The sequence below is a fragment of the Leucoraja erinacea genome, chromosome 19 (assembly GCF_028641065.1).
Source record: "Leucoraja erinacea ecotype New England chromosome 19, Leri_hhj_1, whole genome shotgun sequence".
Classification (NCBI taxonomy): domain Eukaryota; kingdom Metazoa; phylum Chordata; class Chondrichthyes; order Rajiformes; family Rajidae; genus Leucoraja; species Leucoraja erinaceus.
This window is the reverse complement of record NC_073395.1, coordinates 4,344,117-4,372,056: the sequence shown is the minus strand read 5'-3', so window position 1 is coordinate 4,372,056 and position 27,940 is coordinate 4,344,117. Positions and strand designations below refer to the sequence as shown.

Genomic DNA, 27,940 nt, shown 5'->3' with positions numbered 1-27,940 from the left:
GTCAATAGGCGGTGTGAGAAGAATCAGTTTGAGGAAAAGGAAGTGACAAACAGATATGTGAACATTGTGCTCACAAATGCGCAATATGATTAATATTTTTCAGTTTGTTCTTGACTTTATTTTTGCAGGGGTCGCATCAAACACTTGGATGTAGTTACTCTCCTGAGACGGATACAACCACCTTTAGGATTTGGAAAGCTCTGTCCACATCGAGTGGCCTGCAAAGTAAGACTTGGTTTACTATGCTGATACATTTCCCAAGCTTTGACCCAATGCAAGCGGTTTTACCCAATATTGTTACAACTATAAACAGAGACTTTACCTGGCCTCGATAAGTTAAGCAATTGGAAAGGTGACAATTATTTAATAATATATCCACTAAAGGGCCGGTCCCACGAGCATGCGGCTCCATGTGGCAAGCGCGACCTAACGTGGTCACTTGAGCCATATGGCCTCGTGGGGCCGGTCCCACGTCGGAGACGTATGGAGTTGTGCGGAGCTGGTCCCGACATTGCGCGGGTCTCCGAAAAACTGAACGTGTTCAAAAATTCCGCCCGGCAACGGCCTGCCGGCCCGCAGCTGCCTCAACGCCATACGCACCGCCTCGACGCCGTACGTCACGCACGAACTTCCCGCGGACTTTACTCGAACTTCACGTCACTCACTTGACCTCCACGCGGCCCCCGCTTCCGGTTTGGTCGCGCTTGCCGCATGCAGGTCGCATGCTCGTGGGACAGGCCCTTAAGAAAATTCCAACTTTTGGGTAAATTGGGGAACTATTGTCCTAATATCACATTTCCTCTCCTAAGCATACTCCACATAAGTAATATCTGAGGTTTTCCACATGCAATATCACAAAATTTAATTTTCTAAATTATCAATATTTACAGATTTTTCTGCAATTCTGATTCTCAAATCTGCCAGATAGTGATATTTGAATGTGTTCTTTGTATTTCTGTTGCATGCCTCCAGATTATTAATCCATGAATAAAACCACTGTTGTATTGTATTGTATTCAAATTTATTGTCATTGTCTCAATTAGAGGCAACGAAATGAATTTCCCTTTACAGTCAGTATCATAAAAATAAATAAATAATAAATAATAAAACATATTAAAAATAAAATAGAATTTAAAAAAAAGCACAAACACAGAAAGTCCACGACACAACATAACACAGTGGCAGCAAGGTGAGGAAGGCACCATAGTCCAGCCAGCCTCCCCTCCCATCTTCCCAGATGTTCACCCATGGTGTATTTGTATTTTGCATGTTGATGTGAATACTCTTCTGCATTGAGGCCCTTAGTGAATACAAGTTTGAGATGATCATGCAGAAATATATATGTCTAATTCTAATTTCAAACAATGGTTTATTGAGTCTCTATGTAATTATTAAACTTGGATTTTGATAATTGATTTAAAAAAATATATATATTTATTAGAAGCAAATGTACAAAAATAGAACCAACGGCATATGAAATAATGCAGTTATTGTGCAGTTTCAATTTTAACTTTTAGCTATAATTGGAAAACAAGAAAGGAGAAAAAGCAAGGAGAAAAAGTGAGATGTGCAAAGATAGAACCCCTAGACTGCCAGTGTAGCTAAAGAGTGAATAAATGAAAGAAAGAAGAGAGGAAAATAAAAAATAAAAAAAATAAAAGGACAAAAAGAGAAAGAAAGAAAAAAGTGGTGATATACCTCACATCCCTCCCCACCCACCTCACCCAACCCGTAATTAGATTTAAATCCAAAGTTGTGTCGTACCATACTATCCTTGTAATAAATCAATGAATGGTGTCCATGTCTTCGAAAAATAATCTGTTTTTTCTGCCAAGACAAGTCTAATATTTTCAAGATGTGGCGTCTCGGACATGTGATCATTGATTTTAAATCTGGCATTTTTCTTTATTGCTGTGAAATAAGCTTTTTTTTCCCCGTTATTTCTTACAGCGTTTGGTATCCATGAATATGCCTTTAAACAGCGATGGTACAGTTATGTTCAATGCAACCCTCTTTGCTTTGGTTCGCACTGCTTTAAGAATCAAAAGTGAAGGTATAACACTTTACAGTCACTTATCAAGTTTTACTTGTGGCAAAGCTGTGGCAACTGATATTGATCTGTTGGTGTAATAATAGTAATCCACATTTTCAGCTATTTGTCACTAAAAGTGGTATTTTGTAAATATAGCAAAATAAAATCTACTGCGTGTAAGATGAGGGAATAGTTTGGGGCAGAGAGTGACGGGTCTGTCCCACTTACGCGATTTTTTTCGGCGACTGCCGGCACCCGTTATAATCGCAGCAGGTCATCGAAAATCCAGCGGCGACCAGAACAAGGTACGACTCTTTGGGCGACTACTCACGACCATACGGGCTTCACCCCGCGACATGTCGCCTGTACGGTCGTGAGTCGTCTCCTCAGTCGCCCAAAGAGTCGTAGCGTCTTTCTGGTTGCCGCTGGATTTTTAACATGTTGAAAATTTTCAGCGACCTGCAACGACCTACGACAGGTGCTGGCAGTCGCCGAAAAAGTTGCGTAAGTGGGACAGGCCCTTTAGTGCCTGACTGTAAATCAAGACTTATTTAAATATAGCTACTGATAAATGGATTGTACTGTATGAACAGGGAATTTGGAACAAGCAAATGAGGAACTTCGAGCAATTGTCAAGAAAATCTGGAAGCGGACAAGTATGAAGTTGCTGGATCAAGTTGTTCCTCCTGCAGGAGGTGAGCATCTTGCAAATACAGAATTTTAAGAAATGAAAGCCATTCATTCCCCTGTGATAATATGCAAATGGAGACACGATGGACTGCAGCTGCTGGAACCTAGAGCAACAAACAAATTGCTAGTAGACCCACGGTCAAGCAGCAATGTGTGGTGGCAACGGAAGCGTCGACATTTTGACCGAAACCCTGCTGCATCCGGTCAGAATGGAGAGGGAAGGTGGACAGTAGGTGGTTTGTGAGCAAGGAGGGGTGAAGGATGACGGGCAGATTGAGCTCGGTTGGGGAAGAGGAGGAGTGGAGTTGAGAGGAAGATAGATGAAGGTAGAGAGAAAAAATGGCAGGTTGGGGGGAGGGGTGGGTGAAGGCTGAGCCAACTAGGTGTGGATTAAGCTGAACACAAACACTAGCGATGCTGGGAAGGAAGATGACACCCAGTAAGGGATGGGATAAGAACCATTAAGGGATAGGTGAAGAACAGATAATAGCAGAACCAGGTGGGGGGGGGGAGCGGATAGGTTGTGTTTTGGGTAGTAGATGGATGGAATCAGGTGGAGGGGATGGGGCATGGAAAATAGGTAATAAGGGGCTGGAGGGAGGTATATGGGGAAGGGATCAAAATTAGGATGACCAGGGGAAGATTGGAAGGAGAGAGAGAGAGGAAGGGGATTTTTAACATTTGACCACCCCATTCCCCTATAGATGCTAATCAACTCACTGTTGAACAGCATCTGTTCACCCACCAGGTTGTTTGTTCTTTGGCAAGTAACTGGACAGGCATGGGGATGATCAGCCATGATCACATTGAATGGCGGTGCTGGCTCGAAGGGCTGAATGGCCCACTCCAGCACCGATTGTCTATTGTCTAAATGGGGCATTAAAATAAGGTAACACCATGGTGGTAGCCGCAAAACTTCAAGGAATAGTCACAATATTATTGATGTTTCTTAATGGTGGTGTTGCTAACTTATGCTAACACAATGGCGCTTTGTAAGCCAAGTTTCAAGAACAAAAAAAAAATTTTTAGTAAATCAAGTGAGGATTTTGATTCCATGTTGGATGCCAGATGCAATGTTCTTTCATTCTCCAGTTTGGAAATAGACTGGGAATTTTATCTCCCAATATTGGAAAGCTTTGCTCATCAGGGATACGAGTTAAAAACTCAAACCAACCACCTCTAAATTTTTCAAAAGCAAAAAACAAAATCAGCCAACTACTTGGTTTCTCTGGAGCTGGATTAATAATAATAATAATAATAATAATAAATATTATTTATGGGCACCTTTCAAGAGTCTCAAGGACACCTTACAAAAATGTAGCAGGTAGAGGAAAAACATGTAAGGGGAAAGAAATAAATAGTAGAGACATGACTAGTACACAAAGTAAAGACAGAATTCAATACAAAACACAATATGAGGCAATTAATGCACAGATGAAAAGGGAGGGGGACGTGGGGCTAAGGATAGGCAGAGGTGAAGAGATGGGTCTTGAGGTGGGACTGGAAGATGGTGAGGGCCACGGAATTGCGGATCAGTTGGGGGAGGGAGTTCCAGAGCCTGGGAGCTGCCCTGGAGAAGGCTCTGTCCCCAAAACTGCGGAGGTTGGACTTGGGGATGGAGAGGAGACCGGCTGATGTGGATCTGAGGGACCGTGAGGGTTGGTAGGGGGAGAGGAGGTCAGTGAGATATGGGGGGGCCAGATGGTGGAGGGCTTTGTAGGTGAGGATCAGGATTTTGTAGTTGATCCGGTGGGAGATGGGAAGCCAGTGACGTTGTTTGAGGACTGGAGTGATGTGATGCCAGGATTTGGTGTGGGTGATGAGTTGGGCGGCTGCGTTCTGGACCAGTTGGAGTCGGTTGATGTAGGTGGAGCTGATGCCAAGGAGAAGTGAGTTGCAATAGTCCAGTCGATTCTCCACCCTCGCTAACAAAGTCACCCAGCATGGGAATTTGTATGCCCAAACTTACAAGAATTACATTAGAAGCCAACAGAAAAAGTGAGAGTAAGGATACTGACTGTATAATTTAAACAAATAGAAATTATCCACTTTGATCCATGTTTGGGAAAATGTCTGCCCACAGAACCTACACCAAGGAATATTTTTTGTTTTTAATGTATCCTCCTTAAATCCTTGTGGATATTTCCAGGACCTCAAACACAACTCTTGCGCATGGAAGTCCGGGATCTACTCACTGTGTGCTATTTGCTCTAACTCTTGTTTCAAGTGATATGACCATTCAACGTGCCATAGTCGTGCTCTGTAGAATTTAAGAGCTTTTATGTTCGCCCTTAAAAAAAAGTCCAAATTCCTTTTAAATGCAGACGAAAAATGCCGGAGAAACTCAGCGGGTGTGGCAGCATCTGTGGAGCGAAGGAATAGGCGATGTTTCAGGTCGAGACCCTTCTTCAGACTTCAGCCTCACCTGCTGAGTTTCAACAGCACTTTTGGCCATCTTCGATTTTTCCAGCATCTGCAGTTCTTTCTTAAACAAAATTCCTTTTAGTTTAGTTTAGAGATACAGCACAGAAACAGGCCCTTCGACCCACGCCGACCAGCGATCCCCGCATATTAACACTGTCCTACCCACACCAGGGATAATTTTTACATTTGCCAAGCCAATGTACCTACAAACCTGTACGTTTTTGGAGTGTGGGAGGAAACTGAAGATCTCGGAGAAAACCCACGCAGGTCACGGGGAGAAAATTCAAACTCCGTACAGACAGCACCCGTGATCGGAATCGAACATTCGATAATATAACAGGCTTCTTAACTCAGGAACATGAGCGTACATATTATTGATTTGATTTTTACACATGTAGCTGCAAGAATAGGAACAAATTATTCTGCAGAGTACACAATATCTTCCTATTTCAGATGACGAAGTGACTGTCGGGAAGTTCTACGCCACATTCCTAATCCAGGATTATTTCAGAAAATTCAAGAAACGAAAAGAACAGGGCACTGTTGGGAAAGCAGTGCAGAAAAACTCCCTCTCTTTGCAGGTACATGTGAGAAATCTTCTTTCATTCAAATATTATGTTTATGTTTACATATAGAAAGCACTGTGTCTTGTCAAGTGTCAAGAGTGTTTTATTGTCATATGTCCCAGATAGAACAACACAATTATTCTTCTATCTAGATTGCTTTGGAAGAATCTTTCAGTAATGATCTGAGCAGATAAGATGGGTTGGATGATGCACATTCAGACATGCAGCTGGGGGGGGGGGGGGAGGGGGGGGGAGGAGCTATGCCCCTGTCCCACTTAGGAAACCTGAACGGAAACCTCTGGAGACTTTGCGCCCGTGCAAAAAGGTTTCCGTGCGATTCCAGGAGGTTTTTGTCAGTCTCCCTACCTGCTTCCACAACCTGCAACCTCCGGCAACCACCTGCAACCTCAGGGAACCGCACGGAAACCCTGGGTGGGGCGCAAAGTCTCCAGAGGTTTCCGTTCAGGTTTCCTAAGTGGGACAGGGGCATAAGGAAGAGAAGGAGGAAGAATAAAGAATCTGGCGACTTTGATAGCCATCTTTTGGCTCAGGATGTACATAGAGAATGAATTCAAATCTGATCATGGTAAAGAAATCAATTCCCCTTTCCCCAACAATCCAACATTTTACCTTGCTTTTGTCACTTGAGTTACACAGCAGAGTAATTCGATGTGTCTCCTGTAAATAATTCTCATCACTTATTGACGGCCCATTGCTTTGCCATGATGTCTACTGTACAGCAGTCTCTACATTAGACAACACCATTCTTTTGGCCACAATGCTAAAGCACAATCCACCGCAAAATAAACATACTAAACCAAATTTGTGAATTAAATTATACACGTTACATATATAAGTATAAAATATCAACTCTTTGCGTTTCTTTGGAGCCTGATTTACATGTATGTTTACACGTTCTGGTCCTCCTACTCATTGCTGTCCCATGTGCTGCCAGCTAGAATTTGCTGACTATCAGTGCAGGAGACAGCAGATAGAAACATAGATAGAAACATAGAAAATAGGTGCAGGAGTAGGCCATTTAGCCCTTCGAGCCTGCAACGCCATTCAATATGATCATGGCTGATCATCCATCTCAGTATCCTGTACCTGCTTTCTCTCCATACCCCCTGATCCCATTAGCCACACGGGCCACACATAACTCCCTCTTAAATATAGCCAATGAACTGTGTGGCCTCAATTACCTTCTGTGGCAGAGACTCCCACAGATTCACCACTCTTAGTGTGAAAAATGTTTTTCTCATCTCAGTCCTAAAAGATTTCCCCCTTATCCTTAAACTGTGACCCCTTGTTCTGGACTTCCCCAACATCGGGAATAATCTTCCTGCATCTAGCCTGTCCAACCCCTTAAGAATTTTGTACGTTTCTATAATAATAATAATAATAATATATTTTATTGTCATTGCACGTCAGGGCAACGAGATTTAGTATGCAGCTCCAATCAATGAAAAGGAAAAGTAAAATGAATAAATAAGCTGTGTGCCGTGGCCATCCGAGGGAGACAGTCCAGGGGGGGTGGGGGGAGGGGGGCACTCAGCAGGCCCGGTTCAGAGCCGCTATAGCTCTGGGAATAAAGCTGTTTCTGAGTCTGGAGGTTCGGGCGTAGAAGGCCTTGAAACGTCTGCCGGAGGGAAGTAGTTCAAACAGTCCATTACAGGGGTGTGATGAGTCTTTATGGATGCTGACAGCCTTCCTGAGGCACCGTGTGTGGTAGATGCCCTCCAAGGCTGGTAGCTGTGTCCCAATGATCCTCTGCGCTCTGTGGACGACGTGCTGAAGAGCTCCCCTCTCAGCCTCCGTACAGCTGAGATACCACACAGAGATGCCATACGTTAATATGCTCTCTGTGGTGCAGCGGTAAATCCCCCCTCAGATCTTGGAAGATGATCTCCATCAAGCTTGAGCCTAAAATGCCCTGCCCTCAGCATTTATGGATGAAGGTATCCCTCCTACATTTGCCCCTAAAATGTGGAATAATACGTAAAATAATCTTTTCACTGTCCAAAAAGAAACTTTCAGACCTCTTTTTTTCTTTTCCAGGCGGGACTGCGTACTTTGCACGACATTGGCCCGGAGATTCGGCGAGCCATATCTGGAGACCTGACAGCAGAAGAAGAGCTGGAAAAGGCAATGAAGGAAGCTGCTTCAGCTGCATCTGAGGATGATATTTTCAGGGTTAGTTTCACAATAGATAAAGACCAAAAATATTAGAGAATTCAACAAAACAAAAATACTTTTATTCCCACACCACCAGAATGTGTGCTTTTAATAACTTTGCCACACTTTATTTTGCATTCATTTTCCTCATGAAATGATCCCATATACCTTTTGATTAGTATTTTATGCATTATAATGTGATGAGCTGATTGTTGACATCGGGAAGGGAAAGCTGGGGATCCATGAATCTGTCTTTATCGATAGGATGACAAAGTCCACAGACTTAGGCGTGGATATTTATGACACATTGATACAATCACAAAGAAAGCTCATCCATGCAACTTCCTTTGAAGATTGATGGGATTCGATATGTCACTGAATACTCTATCAAACCTTTACAGGTTTTACGGTAGAGACCATACTGACTGGTGGCATCATGGCCCCGTTTGGTAACCCAAATTCATAGCAAAAGGATTTGAGTATAGGAGCAGGGAGGTTCTACTGCAGTTGTACAGGGTCTTGGTGAGACCACCCCTGGAGTATTGCATACAGTTTTGGTCTCCTATTCTGAGGAAAGACATTCTTGCCATAGAGACTACAGAGAAGGTTCACCAGACTGATTCCTGGGATGTCAGGACTTTCATATGAAGAAAGACTGGATAGACTCGGCTTGTACTCGCTAGAATTTAGAAGATTGAGGGGGGATCTTATAGAAACTTACAAAATTCTTAAGGGGTTGGACAGGCTAGATGCAGGAAGATTGTTCCCGATGTTGGGGAAGTCCAGAACAAGGGGTCACAGTTTAAGGATAAGGGGGAAATCTTTTAGGACCAATATGAGAAAAAAAAAACTCACACACAGAGTGGTGAATCTCTGGAATTCTCTGCCACAGAAGGTAGTCGAGGCCACAGTTCATTGGCTATATTTAAGGCAAGCCTCAACGACTTCCGCCCAGTTGCACTTACCCCCATCATCACCAAGTGCTTCGAGAGGCTGGTCCTGGCACACCTCAAAAGCTGCCTACCCCCCACACTGGATCCCTATCAGTTTGCCTACCGCAAGAACAGGAGTACGGAGGATGCCATCTCAACGGCACTTCACTCCGCCCTCTCCCACCTCAACAACAGAGACACTTACGTAAGAATGCTGTTCATCGATTACAGCTCAGCATTCAACACCATTATTCCCTCAAAACTGATCGCCAAACTCGGTAACCTGGGCATCGACCCCTCCCTCTGCAACTGGATACTGGACTTTCTAACCAACAGACCCCAGTCTGTGAGGTTAGACAAGCACACCTCTTCAACCCTCACCCTGAACACCGGCGTTCCACAGGGCTGTGTGCTGAGCCCCCTCCTCTACTCCTTCTTCACCTATGACTGCACACCTGTACATGGTACTAACACCATCATCAAGTATGCAGATGATACAACGGTGATTGGCCTCATCAGCAACAACGATGAGCTGGCCTACAGGGAGGAGGTCCAGCACTTAGCAGCATGGTGTGCTGACAACAACCTGGCCCTTAACTCCAAGAAGACCAAGGAGCTCATTGGAGACTTCAGGAAGTCCAGAGGTGGCACGCACACCCCCATCCACATTAACGGGACGGAGGTGGAACGTGTTTCTAGCTTCAGGTTCCTGGGAGTCAACATCTCCGATGACCTCTCTTGGACCCACAATACCTCTACTCTGATCAAGAAGGCTCATCAGCGTCTCTTTCTTCCTGAGGAGCCTGAAGAAGGTCCATCTGTCTCCTCAGATCCTGGTGAACTTCTACCGCTGCACCATCGAGAGCATCCTTACCAACTGCATCACAGTATGGTATGGCAACTGCTCTGTCTCCGACCGGAAGGCACTGCAGTGGGTGGTGAAAATTGCCCAACGCATCACCGGTTCCACGCTCCCCTCCATTGAGTCTGTCCAAAGCAAGCGCTGTCTGCGGAGGGCGCTCAGCATCGCCAAGGACTGCTCTCACCCCAACCATGGACTGTTTACCCTCCTACCATCCGGGAGGCGCTACAGGTCTCTCCGTTGCCGAACCAGCAGGTCGATAAACAGCTTCTTTCCGGCGGCTGTCACTCTACTCAACAACGTACCTCGGTGACTGCCAATCAGCGCCCGGGTCTCTGGCGCTGAGAGGCAGACGTTCTACTGCTGCACCACAGTGTTGCCCTAAAGTTTTGATATACTTAAGGACTGCCAATCACCCTCCCCCCCTCCGGACACTTATTATTTTTTATTCAAATCGTTTGCTATGTCGCTCTTCAAGGGAGATGCTAAATGCATTTCGTTGTCTCTGTACTGTACACTGACAATGACAATTAAAATTGAATCTGAATCTGAATCTGAATCTGAATCTGAAGAGGGAGTTAGATGTGGCCCTTGTGGCTAAAGGGGTCAGGGGGTATGGAGAGAAGGCAGGGATGGGATACTGAGTTGGATGATCAGCCATGATCATATTGAATGGCAGTGCAGGCTCGAAGGGCCAAATGGCCTACTCCTGCACCTATTTTCGATGTTTATATGTTTCTAAATGCCCAGGATGGATGGAGAACCCAGAGAGTGGTTGACATTCCCACTATCGAAGGGACATATAGGAGGGCTTACCCCAAAATGGAAACCCAATATCATCAAAATCCCACAACACCCAGGCCATTTTCCTACTACCATCAGAAAGAAGATACAAGAGCCTGTCAAAAACAGCATCCCCCCAGCACCCATCAGCTCTTAAACACTGCACACCACCGACCATTACTTCAGCAACAACCAATCTTCGTTGGGGATTTGAGAACTGAATGTTTAGGGTGACTACTATGTTCTGGTTTGTCTTATCGAGAGTTGTCAGTGTTGTTCTCTTGCAAGTAAATGGAGAGTATTCCATAACATACTTGGAAAAGCCTTTGAGTGTCAGGTAGTGAGTCATTCTCTGCAAAATACCTGCTCTTGCAGCCATGGTGGTTGATCCACTGGAACTTCTGCGCACACACCTGTCAATGTGTAAATCCCCAATGGCGGATCATTCAGGGTTTATTCGTACACCAAGTCCTGTCAAAAGTTTTGATCTACTCGTTAGGAATTGTTTTGGGGAGGAGTCGGAAAACTAAATTCAAACCATTTCATTTTGTGGCAAGATTATTCCTTCACATTTCATGACACTAGACAGCCGAGATTATAGTCTTAGAATTAGAAATACTGTATAATGGAAACGTTTCATAATGTTGACATGTTTAATGCAATGGAGTGTGTCTTCCTTGCAGAGGGCCGGTGGCTTATTTGGTAACCATGTTGGCTATTACGGAAGTGATGGTCGAAGCAGCTTCCCACAGACTTTCACCACTCAGCGTCCTTTACACCTCAATAAATCGGGAACCACGCAAGATGAAACGGAGTCGCCATCCCACGAGAAACTGGTTGATTCAACGTTCACTCCGAGCAGCTATTCCTCCACGGGATCTAACGCCAATATTAACAACGCAAACAACACTGCAATATCCAGATTTCCAAGCCCAGCCAATTACCAAAGTACTGTCAATACAGTGGATGGTCATGGCAATTCTCTAACTTCAACACTTTCCTTGCAAGGCGCAGCATGGAAGATCAATCCCAAAAGGTACGTTTATAGAGAGATAGATAGATAGCCTTTATCGTCATTCAGACCGAAGTCTGAACAAAATTGCAGCAGTCATACATATAATACAATAAAACAACAATAAACACATATTAACATCCACCACAGTGAGTCCACCCAGCATCTCCTCACTGTGATGGAGGCAAAAGTCTTAGGTCTGCAGTCTCTTCCCTCCTCTTCTCCCTCTGCGCTGGGGCGATACCCCCCCCACCCCGGGCGATGATATAAATCAGTCCCGCGGCTCAAACACCGCGGCCCGGGGTGGTTGAAGCTGCCGCCCACCAGTCCTGCAGACACAGCCGCTGGCCCGCGGCCGAACCCCGGACTCAGGCCACCACCGCCAGAACACCGTCCCAGCCACCCTCACGTGAGTACTGCGCCGTCTTCAGCCTCGGGCTGGGCCGCCCCGACTTGGGCGCCGAACCTCCCCCGCACCGGTTCGCCCCGACTTGGGCGCCGAACCACCCTCGGGCTGCGAGCGCCGCACCTCCCCGAGCTCGGCCGCTCCGACGGGAGCCTCGTTCCACCCTCGGGCTGGCCGCCCTCACGGGAGCGTCCCAACCTCTTCCAGCCCTGAGCCGGACCACCCTCACGGGAGCGAGCTCAGGGCGAGTCCTGACGGGCTCTGCCTCTGGAGCCTCGAGGTCGTCAGCTCCATTAGGCCTCATCGCAGACGGAGGCAGAGAAGGGGAATACGACAAAAAGGTCGCATTCCCCCGCAGGGAGAGACTGCAAACTCCTGAACAGTTTATTATGACATGATTAATGTCAAAAATCACACTTACATTTTTTTTTGTTCCTTGTGTGAATATTGTTGATGTACACCTGTAGGTAAGGATTACGAGAAAGCAAAAGCATTACAAATACAACATGAGCCGACTAAAGCAGGAGTGTCGCACAAGGATCATTAGAATCTGATTTGGCCCATTGTAATCTTCAGCATTCAAGTCAAGTTTATTCGTTACGTATACTTACGAGATGTGCAGTGAAATGAAAAGTGGCGATGTTCGCGGACTTTGTGCAAAAAACAAACAAACAAACTAACTACTAACAGAATGGAACAGAATCACATATTCTTTTACATATTAAATATTGTGGGCGGAAGGAAAAAGGGAGGAAAAACACAGCAATTTTTTTTAAAAAGCAGTAGAATGGTTCAGTAAAGTTAGTCCCTGGCGAGATAGTTTACAGTCCTAATGGCCTCTGGGAAGAAACTCCTTCTCAACCTCTCCGTTCTCGCAGCATGGCAACGGAAGCTTTTGCCTGACCGTAGCAGCTGGAACAGTCCGTTGCAGGGGTGGAAGGAGTCTCCCATGATCTTGTTGGTTCTGGAGTTGCACCTCCTGATGTATAGTTCCTGCAGAGGGGCGAGTGAAGTTCCCATAGTGCGTTCTAACAGCACCCTTACAATTGTAGATGGCCTACTCTAGACAAAGCCCCAATGCAAGAGCTAGTGCATTCAGATGAAGCCATGATTAGAATGTGTTGCAAATGTATTAGTAAACAGGAGAACAGATGAAAACGCAGAAAAGATGAAGCATTTCTCCTAAAAAAACTCCTTATCCACTTGACTCCTGCCTACTATGCATTCAAGGAGTACAGGTAGACAAGCTCTTTGAGAAATGTATAGGTAGTGTATGTTCATCATAGTAACCGTTAGATGTTCAGTATAAATCTCCTATAAGCAGGGCAACAATACACTGACTTCTCTATTGCCTGGGAAGCATTAAGGGCCTGTCCCACTTACGCGATTCTTTTCCGCGACTTGCCGGCACCCGTCACGATCTACCGAAAAATTTCAAAATGGTGGAACTCCAGTTTGGTGGTGAGTAGTCGGGCGACAAAGAGCCGTACCTTTTTCTGGTCGCCGCTGGAGTTCCACCATTTTGGCATTTTTCAGCGCCCCTCGCGCAAGATGACGCCCGTTTGGTGGCGAGCAGTCGCCCAAAGAGCCGTACCTTTTTCTGGTCGCCGCTGGATTTTCAACATTTCAAAAAATTTCGGCGACCTGCTGCGACAAGTCACCGAAAAAAACCCGCAAGTGGGCAGGCCCTTGTGTACTCACTAACATAACAAACCCCCCCCCCCCCCCCCCCCCCCCCCCCCCCCCCCCCCCACCATAACAGACAATGTACTACAAAGTGAAGCCCGCTGCTTCATTTCATGCCTTTTTAATTTTATTCCAGTGTCTTCTTGCTGTGATATGAATGTACATTAAGATCTAATTAATCATTTTTTTCTTGTCTATTTTCATGCTCTCTTGTGAAATAGGACACGGTATTATGAAACACTTATCCGGTACGTGTCCTTCTCCCTGTTCTTCGGTTTTAACCTCTATGGCATTTTTCTTGCTTCAGTTATATAAGAACAATCTAAAAATATAATACCTTGAATGCTGGACATCTGAAACAATCAAAGAAATTCACGCAGTAACTTCCATGGTGCTTCAATTTTATAATTATTAAAAGTAGAAATACTTAATTTTGAAGATCATTTTTAACTTACTAAGCTTTGATACCAGCAAGCCACACTAGCTAGAATTGTTTTAGAAGGAACTGCAGATGCTGGAAAATCGAAGGTAGATAAAAATGCTGGAGAAACTCAGCGGGTGAGGCAGCATCTATGGAGCGAATCTATGCTGAGTTTCTCCAGCAATTTTGTCTACCTTCGATTTTCCAGCATCTGCAGTTCCTTCTTGAACTGAGAATCTATGCAGACTCCTTTGAATCTGAAGAAGGGTCTCGGTCCGAAACGTCGCCTATTTCCTTCGCTCCATGGATGCTGCCTCACCCGCTGAGTTTCTCCAGCATTTTTATCTACCTTTGGCTAGAATTGTAATCACCTAGGACCAACCTTCTTGTGTGCCGCAGAACGCAATCCGATCCAATCCGATGTCTGTGAGAAAACAACATTTGAAATCGACAACTCACCACATGCATCATGAAGTCCACAGTGTTCTTTGAACAAGATACATGACTGAGCAGTACTTCCATCGTCTATAAAGTACACGCCACTACTACAGAAGCAGAGTCTCACAGCAGTGGGAAACCATTTCAGACAAGTCCCCATTATTTACTCCTGCATGCCCCAAACCACAACTCTTCCATGGTAGCATATTTCCCAATCCCCTCAGATAGTCCCATGCTCTGTCACCTGATCTCATACCGTGACTATCACCACTCAATCACCGCCAACCTCACCTACCAAGCACAATCACATCCTCCGACTACACCTTCCCCTTCTGACACAACTCACAAACAAACATCCTTCATCTCATCTCTTTATTAACCCTTCCTGCAACATGACGTGGATTCCATTCCTTGATTCTCATCCACCCACAAGCCACTCTCTGTGCAGCCTCAACACATCTGGACCACATCTGGATTTCCTTCACAATCTGAGTATCTTGTGTAAAGCTGATCCAGTAGCACAGGCCTTGGACCTGATGAGCTGCTGAACTTACTAGTGGCAAGTCCACAAACAAAATGTGAATTATCCCAACACAGAGCAATTGTTTGGTAAATCTTTGCAGGTTGTGAACATATCTAGGCCACCATGCCATTTTAATTTAAGATCTGACTGATGGACAAAGCATGAATTATCTTCCATGACTATCCTCTTCAGGCCGATCCAGGGTCTTGGCCAGAAACTTTGACCATTCCCATTTCTCCATAGACCGTGTGTGAGACTCACTGAGTCTTCCAATAGTTTGTCGCTTGCTTCAATTTCCAGCATCTGAAGTCTCTTGTATCGCTGTGATTCCATGCATGTCTCCTGGGCTTGGTCTGCATCTCCCTTCATGCTTCTTAGAACATCTCTCCCGAGGACCTCTTAATCTTTGGTGCGATCCTCTGAATCCCATTCACTCTCATTTTAGACATTGCTGAAATCTCTCCCACGGGAGCTTATAGAACACCACCAGGTAATTGCCTAATACAAAAACTCAGCTCACTGGTAAATCTCCACTTGCAAATCTTCCACAGTATAACCTCAAATCTGGAAGGAAATTTGATATGGCACCTTAATTTATTAATCTACAAGTAACTTTGTTTAAAAAAATGTAACGTTTTACTTGCAGAAATGCACATGTAAGTTTCATAACGACTGCATTCAGAAGTAATAACGAAAAAACAAGTCATAATCAAAATATGATAAACATAGAAACATAGACAATAGGTGCAGGAGTAGGCCATTCGGCCCTTCGAGCCTGCACCGCCATTCAATATGATCATGCCTGATCATCCAAGTCAGTATCCTGTACCTGCCTTCTCTCCATACCTCCTGATCCCTTTAGCCACAAGGGCCACATCTAACTCCCTCTTAAATATAGCCAATGAACTGGCCTCAACCACCTTCTGTGGCAGAGAATTCCAGAGATTCACCACTCTCTGTGTGAAAAACAAAATTCTCATCTTGGTCCTAAAAGACTTCCTCCCCCTTATGCTTAAACTGTGACCCCTTGTTCTGGACTTCCCCAACATGATTGCTTATGATGGTGAGAGGACTCAATTGACAATACCAGTGTTAATTTCCCATCTGAAAGCAATGACATATTCTGCTGCTGACTCTTTGATATTTGATTTTCAGCATTTAGCTATTTTAAATCAGAAATAAATGATTATGATTTCTCAAACTCAAATTTAACTGGACCTTAATTGGTACATGTGACCATGAAATTGAATCTTCAATCTTCAATCTTGATTTGCTTCTTAATTTTATAATTTTGTGAAATCTTTCCTGGAGATCTCAAGTATAAGAATTCTAACCTTGTATTTAATGGTATCAGTAGTCATTGCACACGTTTTTAGGACTTGAAGTTCTCCTGGTACTGGATATTTTTCCTCAACATGTCCTGCCATTATTGGTGGAAATATATTTTAAAATTCAAATTGTGGAAATTTGAAACAATTACAGTAAATGCACTAAGTGGGGAAAAAAAACACAAAATACATTTAAAAATGGAATTGCCGTGATCAAAATATCCTTTTTTACCTTATGTAAATGTCTAACATTTTTGGGGAGGGTTTCATTGCTGGTCAGTAATTTTGAATCAATGTGGAAACTAATTGGGTGTTGAAGTGAATGATCGTTTACCAGAATACATATGTAGTTCCTTCGCAAGAACATCAACATGGGTGGCCTGTCGCTCACATTTTAACACATTAGCAGCGTTGAACCAGTGCTCCTTCTTCCTTTTTAGCTCTTACTCTGAAGAAAGCCACTTGCCCATCATTCAACGAGAGGAAACGTCACCTGATGAGACATGCGATGAAGACTTTAATAAAGATACTGATTGCTGCAATGAAGAGAGCATGCTTTCATCACAATTGTGAGTTTTTCCTCTCACCTAATTAAGTAACATAAACACACGGACCTTGCTGAATTAACTCAGAGTTGCCATCAGCACATGGAAACTTTACAACTTAAGAATTTTCTAATTGACCAGGCCCTACCGTAAAAATCCTACCTCAGAAAACGAATGTTATTGTGGGCTTTAATTTCCGATACCAGAGACATGTTTCTTTGGAAAAACATTGCCTGGTTTAAAAGTCCCAGCTTCCCCAAGTTTTAGGAAAATGAATAGTTAATGAAACAGCAAATCTCCCAAAGTTATGGAGTAGATTTTAACTTTCCTCTGGGCAAGCAAGCAAGCATTTGGCCATGTTGTTTGAATATACGTTTTGGCAATATAATAATTTTTTTTCCTGTATCTTCATTGATAGATATCTTCATTCAAAGACAAAATTCACTACCCCCCATTTTGTGCCTGTGCTTAAGTTGAGTTACACCTCCTAAAAATGGGACTATGTTATGTTGAGAAATAAATAATATTAATTCGCAGCAGAATTATCAGCTTGTGGGACATTCCATTGGCGGCTAGCGGTGAATTCCATTGGCGAATATTGGCGACTACCTACGTCAACCTCTGTCAACCGGCGACAGGTACCGGCGACTGAATTGTCCACAGTTGTCCCCGACAGGGTCGATGTTGGTCGTGCCTTATCGCGGGCGGATGTAGGTTGACTTTAGTTGTCATAGGTTGTCGCCTGTGTCGTCGTAGGCCGATGTTGGCGTGGTCGTAGATGGACGTCCTAATGGGTCGCCGGTTGTCTGTAGCTTTCCGTAGCTTGACGTCGACTAGGTGGTAGCTTGTCATAGACATTGTCGTAGGAGGGGGGGGGTCCTGTCACCGCTTTTTTGGCGACCTGCTACCACTGTGACAGTCGCTGAAAAAAATCGCCTAAGTGGGACAGGCCCTTAAGACCCTGCCACTGAAATGGCAACATACCATTCTGGAATCTCACTCTTGTCCACAAAAGCATTGTGGCTTCTTTCAAGAATATTTCTCTTTCATGATCCCATGATACTCATTGTCTGATGTCTATGACAATTTAGTGAAGCTACAAATGAAGTAAGAAAAAGTTTCATTTTGTCACTCAATTGCATGGATTTTACCTTAAGAGCCTAATTCTGTGATGTAATTACAATTTTTCTTTTGGTTTAACTGACATTGAGTATTATCAGTGCATTTACTATTCATTTATATTTCTATTGCATGTTCTTAATAATGCCAAAACAATGCTTATTCGATTGCATTTTTCATGAAGAGTATGTTTGCTTATCTATTTCTTCTCTGATCCTTGCAGAATTCCCCATCAAGAGGAATATGAAGATAATCAACTAGGTTCTTCAGATGACTGCTGTGATAAAGATAGTTTTTCTCCTTCAAAGGGGCTGCTTTCAGCAACATTGTTAGGTAATGTAAGCTTTTAGTAATAAGAGTACTAATACCCTGTGTTGTGCTGGCTGTGATCATTGGTTCCATGTGTTTAACTGAAGTAAGTCTTGGGCATATGCAATATGAAAAAGTAGTGGTTTAAATCAGTAGGTTTATTCCAGTGCAGAACCCGTTGTGCGAGAGGCCCAGGCTGAGATTCTTTAGCAATATGATCTTCCTCTTCTTGCCAGTAAATCATTAACCAAAGGGCCGACTGAATTTGGACGTCAGGCAGTGACGTTATCACGCAACGGCATGCTGGGCGGTAACATCATCGCGCAAAGCCACGTGCTAGGCGTACACCATCAAGATGCTGCGTACGACATCAAGACGCTGCGTACACCCTCAATGCGCCTGCGGGCCGACAGGCCGTTGGCGCGCGGAAATTTCAGACTGTGCGGGATTTTCGGAGAGACCAGAAAGACGCTACAACTTTTTGCACAACTGAGGAGACTACTCCAGGCGAACATAGGCAGACTGAGACTCAAACAATTCAGCTCACCGATGTATTATTGGTTACAAAATTGCTTTAGATGAACACTAATATATTTGTTGGGTAAATAGGATCAGGTGCTAAATTATTTTATCACGACACCTGCCGGTAGTATTCAGAAAAAGCAGAATATAATTTCATATTAATGATATACCAACAATTACATTAAAATGACAGGTGAGACCAAGCGCAGGCTTGGCGATTGCTTCGCCCAACACCTCCGCTCGGTTCGCAATAACCAACCTGATCTCCCGGTGGCTCAGCACTTCAACTCCCCCTCCCATTCCGAATCTGACCTTTCTGTCCTGGGCCTCCTCCATGGCCAGAGTGAGTCCCACCTTAAATTGGAGGAGCAGCGCCTCATATTTTGCTTGGGCAGTTTACACCTCAGCGGTATGAACATTGACTTCTCTAATTTCAGGTAGTCCCTGCTTTCTCCTCCCCTTCCCAGCTCTCCCTCAGCCCACTCTGGTCTCCACCTCTTCCTTCTTCCCCCCCCCCCCCACCCTCACATCAGTCTGAAGAAGGGTTTCGACCCGAAACGTTGCCTATTTCCTTCGCTCCATAGATGCTGCCTCACCCGCTGAGTTTCTCCAGCAATTTTGTCCACCAACCATTCCAGCCAGTACCTCCCTTGACCATGCACATAGATGACATGTTACGTAGTGAAGTGAGAACCTGTGCCATCATCAGATTTGTCAGCATGCCTGGGATGTTACAGGTGCTATCATTGTTGACGATGGTGGCCCGTCTGCCAACCAGTCTCAAAGTGTTTTTGTCCATCACAGGTAGGGCTGAACTTATATGGATCTTCTTTCATTCAGGTGGCCACTCATCCTTCTTGCTCTTTATGTTTGAATATAGAAGATGAAAGATATTGAGTCATTTTTTAGTTCTTGGTGCTTTGGAAATATGACTAGTGTGTCTGCGCTAGTTGGAATGACTGTGGGTGATGAGTTACAAGGGTGACTCATGTGTATGTGTTTGCAGTTTTCACATGGTATAGTGTTCAAGGAAAGAGTGTTCACGTCCACCAATCGTTCCACCACCACGTACAAGAAGCACAAGACCGACACCATTGTGTGCAGATGCTGAGATGTGCGTTCAGCTCTGGCCCAACAACTTCTAATCTTGTGTGTGGACTCGACAAGAAGACTTGGTATAGAGCTCATTCTCGTGTATCTTGAGAGATCATTAAATTAGTTCCTGTTCTGCTCCATGCTTTTGATATTCTCAGTGTGAATAATCAGTACATTGGCCAATTTTGAATCTTCCAACAGTAACGCTGGAGGCTCCCCTTGCCCCCACCCCACTTGCACACAGGAGCGTTCTTCTGACCACAATTTGCTATCATCAGTACTTGGTGTTCCTTGAATAAAGTGGAGCAGTCTCCACATCTTCATCGCTGCCTTTCTTTCCTCTTTTGCTGCAATTCTTGCACGTTGCTGCCCACAAGCTGCAATAGAGAATGTTTTAACCATACTAATGTTTTAAGAATATACGTGCTTTTGGGATTTGTGCACAGGAGTTGCACTTAATTGCTTTGGGCTACTTAGGAATCTGATCAGGTCCCTTTTTCAGATATTATATTAGGTACAAACCTTAATGATCTTTTCACTTTATTTTTAGCTAATGTAATTTATTTTTGGAGAGCGGGTTTGACACGGTGTTATTTGACACGGCAAGTTTGAGATGGATTCCAATTTAAACCCAATATCTGTCGCTAACTTCCTGATCTATTGTATAAATCTATTACACTCTTTCACTCCTATTTGTCTGTTGGGATAATATCTGATTTCATATACCTTTGGTGTTCAATGTGATTATCTTAACATGTTATACTTTGCTGTAAGTTTGTGACATTCAGCTGCAAAGCCACACTTACTATTTCTTGGCAATATTTATTAATGAGCTAAACAGTTTGTACAAAATATAGTTTGCAATATGAAATGGAATGTTGACTAACTGTTGGATAAATATTTGAAACTAAAATAGCTCGGTAGAAAATCAGCTTATAAATTAATGCTAAAAGTGGACAAAAATGCTGGAGAAACTCAGCGGGTGAGGCAGCATCTATGGAGCAAAGGAATAGGCGATGTTTCAGGTTGAGACCCTTCTTGAGACTGAATCATCATCACTTCTCATCAGTCTGAAGCATAGAAACATAAAAAATAGGTGCAGGAGTAGGCCATTCGGCCCTTCGAGCCTTCACCGCCATTCAATATGATCATGGCTGATCATCCAACTCAGTATCCCGCACCTGCCTTCTCTCCATACCCCCTGATCCCTTAGCCACAAGGGCCACATCTAACTCCCTCTTAAATATAGCCAATGAACTGGCCTCAACTACCTTCTGTGGCAGAGAATTCCACAGATTCACCACTCTCTGTGTGAAAAAAATGTTTTTCTCATCTCGGTCCTAAAAGATTTCCCCCTTATCCTTAAACTGTGACCCCTTGTTCTGGACTTCCCCAACATCGGGAACAATCTTCCTGCATCTAGCTTGAAGAAGGTTCTCGACCCGAAACGTCACCTATTCCTTCGCTCCATAGATGCTGCCTCTACTCCCAGCTTAAAGAAGGCAAACGGAATAGAGGCGGACAAAAGAAGAGATTCAAAGTGGCCTTAAAAGCCAGCATGGAGAAATGTGCAATCGACATCGACAATTGGGAAACCAATGCCAAGGACAGGAAACTCTGGCGAACCATCATCCAAGAAGGAGCAGCGACCTTCAAAGCCGAGAGATGCGCAGAGTTAGAAGAAAAGAGGGGTAAATGGAAAGAGAGACAGCAACAGCCAAAGCCCGATCTGCCATCTGGAATTACCTGTCCTGAATGTCGAAGAACTTTCAAAACCACGATTGGACTCACAAGCCACCTGAGAGTCCATAAATACAACAGAACGTAGACCACCATCCTCAACCTCGAGGGATAGCCACGATGAGATAGACAATAGGTGCAGGAGTAGGCCATTTGGCCCTTCGAGCCAGCACCGCCATTCAATGTGATCATGGTTGATCATCCACATGGCTGATCATCCATGTGACCATGGCTGCCTCACCCGCTAAGTTTCTCCAGCATTTTTGTCTACCTTCGATTTTTCCAGCACCTGCAGTTCTTTCTTAAACAATTAATGGCTAAAGTATTATTTAAGAATTTCGTTTAATAATAATAATAATAATAATTTTATTTATAGAGCACTTTAAAAACAATCATAGTTGCAACAAAGTGCTGTACATCACTAATCATTGACAAAAATGTTAATACACACCAATAATAACAATCAAAAGAAATAGTAGGAAAAGATATGTAAAATAAAGAAACATTAAAAACAATAAAAACAGAAGCAAAGTCTCAAGCATGGTCAAAAGCCAGGGAGCACAAATGTTGACTACAGTTGATTTTTGTACATTTCTTCCTTATCTGAACAAGTCCCAACACATGGTGTTTTAGATATGTTTCATAAATGAGATGATTCTCGAGTGGTGTGGTGTGTTGTTTCACTGGTATTTGGGTCAAAGATATAGAGAACTCGGACTCGGAATGAGACTAAAAAGTAGAATTTCAAAGATATTTACCTCCACATCATCTCTGATGAAGACTGAAATAGGAGGAAATAAATGTGTGGCTGAAGAATAGGTTCAGAAATGAGGGCTTTAGATTGCCGGGGACATTGAAACTTTGTTTCAGATGATTTGACCTCTGCATTCCAGAAGGGTTATAGTCCAGTATAGCTGGAAATAATATATTTGCAGAGAAATTTGCTTGTGTCTTTGGGGAGTGTTTAAAATAGCTCGCCAGGGATGGGAACCGAACAGCAGTTGTAGACGGGAGAGAGGCAACATTGAACATAGAAACATAGAAAATAGGTGCAGGAGTAGGCCATTCGACCCTTCGAGCCTGCACCGCCATTCAATATGATAACGGCTGATCATCATGGATAGTAGTAGTTTAGTTAAACAAGTCTGGAAGGTGGATAAATTCATTTGAAAAGCAATGAAATCAAAGGCTGTTAAAAAAAAGAAAGAAACATTGGTAGTACTTAATTCTGCGTACCAGTAAGCAGGGAGTCACGAAAATACAGGCACTGAAGTGAGGGCACAGGCAATTTTATGGAGTTCGATTTTACAGCCATTATTACTGAAAGATGGTTAAAATAGTATCACAAACAATGTTGGCAGATTCTCTGGCTGACAAGCAAACTTGGGAAATTGGTTTGTTAACATAATATTCAATAACAAAATCCAGAACTTTTGGAGGATAAGGGGAGATCTTATAGAGGAGTATAAGATCATGAGAGGAATAGATCGGGTAGATGCACAGAGTCTCTTGCACAGAGTCGGTGAATCGAGGACCAGAGGACATGGGTTTAAGGTGGAGGGGGAAAGATTTAATAGGAATCTAAGGGGTAACTTTTTCATGCAAAGGGTGGTGGGCGTATGGAATAAGTTGCCAGAGGAGGTAGCTGTGGCAAGGTTATCCCAACACTTAAGAAACAGTTAGATAGGTACATGGATTGGACAGGTTTGGAGGGATATGGGCTAAATGCTGCAGGTGGGATGAGTGTAGCTGGGACATGGTTGTGAAGTCTGGGACATGTTGGCCGGTGTGGGCAAGTTGGGCTGAAGGATCTGTTTCCACACTGTATCACTCTGTGGCTAGTGTAGCTGGGGCATGTTGGCCGGTGTTTGCAAGATGGGCCGAAGGGCCTATTTCCACACTGCATCACTCTATGACTCTATCACTTTTGTTAAATAAGCTGGCACAAATAGTTAGGACAGTAGGTACACAAAAAAGCTGGAGAAACTCAGCGGGTGCAGCAGCATCTATGGAGCGAAGGAAATAGGCAACGTTTCGGGCCGAAACCCTTCTCTAGTTAGGACAGCAGTTCCTTCCACTGGTCAGTGCTTATGTAAGGACAGTGGCTGAAATGGGAGCAAGCTCAGTTGATGTATTCCCTTTCCCCCATAGCTGAGGGTTACCTGTGATGACCTGCAAGTAACTCAAGAAAGTTTCTAGTATCTCTAAACTCATACACCAAGCCAATATTGTACGTAAAATATTATTGATCCAGGTGAAGGTACGAGGTACAATTTTATATCTATTTGTCCATTGACGGCTGGTTCTGGTTCTGTTCCTAAAATGTGGCAATCGATATCCTCATTGGATTTAATAATATCTCAATGACAAATATCAAATTGAATGTCTGCATTCAACGTGTCTTTGTTTTGAAGGGAGAAGATCATCATTTCACCTTGAATGTCTAAAGAGACAAAGGAGTCGAGGCTTGGATGCAGCGTGTACATCCCCACTCTCACAGCGGACTGCACTACCACTGCACTTAATTCAGCACCAGGTATCAAACATTCACATGTTTGACCACAATTTCCATATCAAGTTTACACGTCACCTTTAAGATTAAAAAAAAAAATCATTACCTAGATTTTGGAATTCTAAAATAAACGTAAAAAGTCCTAGAAATTCTCTGGAAATTAGGTATTGCCTTTGGAGAATTAAACGGAATCATATTTCAGGTTTATTAACTTTTAATCAGTAGATGGTTGCAATTAGATTCACAGATTATTTCTGTCCTTCAATTTTGTCCTTTTATTCTCCCTGGTTGACTGAGATGGATGGAAGTGATTTTAGTTATCATGTGCTGTTGCTTTCAAAATACTTTCTATATTCTTGTTCCCACCAAATCAATAAGAGAAAATCATTGGTAGACAAAAAATGCTGGAGAAACTCAGCAGGTGCGGCAGCATCTATTGAGCGAAGGAAATAGGGCCAAAACCCTTCTTCAGACTGATGCAGAGTGGGGGTGGGGGGGAAGAAGAAAGGAAGAGGAGGAGCCAGAGGGCTGAGGGAGTGCTGAGAAGGGGAGGAGACAGCAAGGACTACCGGAAATTGGAGGTCAATGTTCAGGCCACTGGGGTGCAGACTGCTCAATCGATATCCTCATTGGATTTAATAATAATCATGTTGAGGTGCTGCTCCTCCAGTTTCCGGTGGTGCTCACTCTGGCAATGGAGGAGGCCCAGGACAGAAAGGTTGGATTTGGAATGAGAGGGGGAGGTGAAGTACTGAGACACCGGGAGATCAGGTTGGTTAATGCAGACCGAGCATCCGCAAAATCATTTGTCCTTTACTAAACAGTCTCAACTGGTGCATGGCTCTCTGAAAGTGGTAGTTGAGGTGGACGGGGGGTGGTGAAGAAGGCATATGGCATAGAAAGATTGTGCTGGATTGTGCTGTCCCCATGCAGTATAGCTCCATAACTCTGTAGCGCCTCACCTATTCTCCCATCAACCTTCAATACCAAGGGTCATTTGCAATTGTCACCAAGGGAAATCCAGTCAGTTACACGGGGAAAGTGTGAACTTCATACACAGAACACCAGAAATCGGCATCGAACCCAGATGCTGGATCTATGCCATGTTCAGCCACCTGCCGTGCTACTGGGGCGAGTGATTTTTTCCAAATATACAGCTTAAAGAAACGTTGATGCAGTCTTCATAGTACAATAGAATTATGTGTGCTGTGAAACGAAATGACATTTAATATGAATAGTCCTGATTTGACATAACTATTTTCCTTGATGTATCAGTATTTACCTTGCGTATATTTTCATCCAACAGGCATTAGCAGTGACAGGTTTGAGCCCACTGCTAAGAAGAAGCCATTCTCCAACACAATTTTCCAGGTTATGTGCAACACCTCCAGCGACTCCATGCAGCAGGCGGAGGTTACAGCAGCATATTCCAACATTATTTGTCGATGGCATTGAATCATATGAGAAACTGAACAGCAGCCTTCCATCAGTAAACTGTAGCTCCTGGTACTCTGACAACTCACATGGGAATGTCAAAAAAGCCAGGCCAGTCTCTCTGACTGTACCCTCTCCCTTCAAAGAAAAGGGAATTGAGTGTCATGGCAGTGCGAGTAGTTTAGTAGAGGCGGTAAGTTTACAATCGGCATTGAATATTTGTCCTTGTTGCTTTGTTATGTTATAAAATTAGGCCTTTTTGGTGGATTGTCAGGACGTTTGATGAATAGATCTTTTTTCCCACAAAATTCTGTCAATGTGTCTTCTCCTTAATGTTAATGGATGGGATTTATATAGCGCCTTTCTAGATACTCAAGGTGCTTTACATCGCATTATTCATTCACTCCTCAGTCACACTCGGCGGTGGTGAGCTACTTCTGTAGCCACAGCTGCCCTGGGGCAGACTGACGGAAGCGTGGCTGCTAATCTGCGCCTACGGCCCCTCCGACCACCACCAATCACTCACACACATTCACACACATTCACACGCAGGCAAAGGTGGGTGAAGTGTCTTGCCCAAGGACACAACGACAGTATGCACTCCAAGCGGGATTCGAACCAGCTACCTTCCGGTCGCCAGCCGAACACTTAGCCCAGTGCGCCATCTGTCGCCCTAATGTTCATTCCAACCCCCTCCACCGCCAGTAACTTCCATGCACACTGTTCAGTGTCCAACCCTCTGTTCCTGCTCCTGCTCTGGACACATTAGCATGTCACACCAGCAACAACCCTAGCCCACCACATCCCTGCCCCAAGATCCCTCCCTGCCTTTGTCTGCTGTCTGACTTCATGTATCCAACCCCAGTGAGTTGTGAGTTTCGTGAAGTGGAGGTTGTATCATATTAGAGCGGGGGGGGGGAACAACTTGCAACAGAATAGGACTCGACTTGGAGCGGCTGGGCTTGTACACTCTGGAATTTAGAAGGATGAGAGGGGATCTTATTGAAACATTTAAGATTATTAAGGGTTTGGACACGCTAGAGGCAGGAAACATGTTCCCGATGTTGGGGGAGTACAGAACCAGGGGCCACAGTTTAAAAATAAGGGGTAAGCCATTTAGAATGGAGATGAGGAAACACTTTTTCACACAGAGAGTTGTGAGTCTGTGGAATTCTCTGCCTCAGAGGGCGGTGGAGGCCGGTTCTCTGGATACTTTCAAGAGAGAGCTAGATAGGGCTCTTAAAGATAGCGGAGTCGGGGATATGAGAAGCAGGAACGGGGTACTGATTGGGGATGATCAACCATGATCACATTGTATGGCTCGAGGGGTCGAATGGCCTATTCCTGCACCTATTGTCTATTGACTTAATAGAGCAATGGAGGAATTGAGAAACAGTATTTTCTACAGTATATCTCTGAAATATCCGAGAATAGGACTGACTCACAACAGATGTCAATCTAGCTGAAGCATAAACTGGATAAAGTGATTAACAAAATTAGTTTATCCACTGACAAGAAAAATCTTAAATGAAGTTGTATGTGCTGATTTAATTTAAAGTGCATTAGAGAGTTAAATCTGAATGATAACTTACTCAGTAAATGTAAGTAGTTTGTACACTTAAGACTGATGTCACATTTTTTCTGAGCCTTAATGTGATCTACATGGTGATCTACAAAATTCAATTGGAATTTTGTACTTTTCACTCATCTGTACCCACAGCCTCAGATTCCTGCAGGATGTTAGGATTCAGTCACTCTGTTATGTAATAACTAAGAAGAATAATCTTAGTATAGTGTATCTTTATTGTCATTACTCTCATACCCAGAGGAAACAAAAAAACGTTGCTCAACCAGTGTCCATTCAGTGTGCAGTAAAAAATAAATAGAAATAAAAATACATATATCATGAACAAATTAAACACTCTACTCTCTACGAAACATCAACAGGCGTTCCGATCGGCAGCGGCACGACAGTGGCTCTGCTGCAGTGTGTCCAGGTTGGTGGTTGGTGCGCGATACTTTGGCAGGGGGCAAAGTCCGTTTATCAGTCTTATAGCCTGCGGGAAGAAGCTGAGGAGCATCCTGCTGGTTTTGCAGCTAATGCTCCTGTACCTCTTCCCAGATGGCAGGATGGAGAATATGTGATGCGATGGGTGGTAGGGGTCTTTGATGATGGAGATGGCTCTGCTGATACATCTCTTCCTGTATATGTCCAGTAGGAAAGGGAGTGGAGCACAAATAATCCTGCTGGCGGTCTTCACTATCCTGTCTAGTTGGTGCCGTTCGTACGCCTTGCAGCTCCCGAACCAGGAAGGTTAATGTGCTCTCGATTGTCCCCCTATAAAAAGTTTGTAGGTGTGTAGTGGGAAGACCTGCTTTCCATAGT

General features: G+C 44.0%; 1 protein-coding gene across 1 annotated transcript in view; it reads left to right on the top strand.

The window, feature by feature from the left end:
- Positions 1 to 27,940, top strand: part of cacna1c (calcium channel, voltage-dependent, L type, alpha 1C subunit) — a 309,696-nt gene that overhangs the window by 274,532 nt on the left and 7,224 nt on the right. The window contains exons 38-48 of the mRNA XM_055650124.1: positions 129 to 225; positions 1,951 to 2,053; positions 2,626 to 2,727; positions 5,600 to 5,727; positions 7,771 to 7,905; positions 11,148 to 11,500; positions 13,790 to 13,816; positions 16,719 to 16,847; positions 18,166 to 18,275; positions 24,023 to 24,144; positions 25,427 to 25,747. Coding sequence (XP_055506099.1) covers positions 129 to 225; positions 1,951 to 2,053; positions 2,626 to 2,727; positions 5,600 to 5,727; positions 7,771 to 7,905; positions 11,148 to 11,500; positions 13,790 to 13,816; positions 16,719 to 16,847; positions 18,166 to 18,275; positions 24,023 to 24,144; positions 25,427 to 25,747 — 1,627 coding nt within the window. The remainder of the gene's footprint in view (positions 1 to 128; positions 226 to 1,950; positions 2,054 to 2,625; positions 2,728 to 5,599; positions 5,728 to 7,770; positions 7,906 to 11,147; positions 11,501 to 13,789; positions 13,817 to 16,718; positions 16,848 to 18,165; positions 18,276 to 24,022; positions 24,145 to 25,426; positions 25,748 to 27,940) is intronic.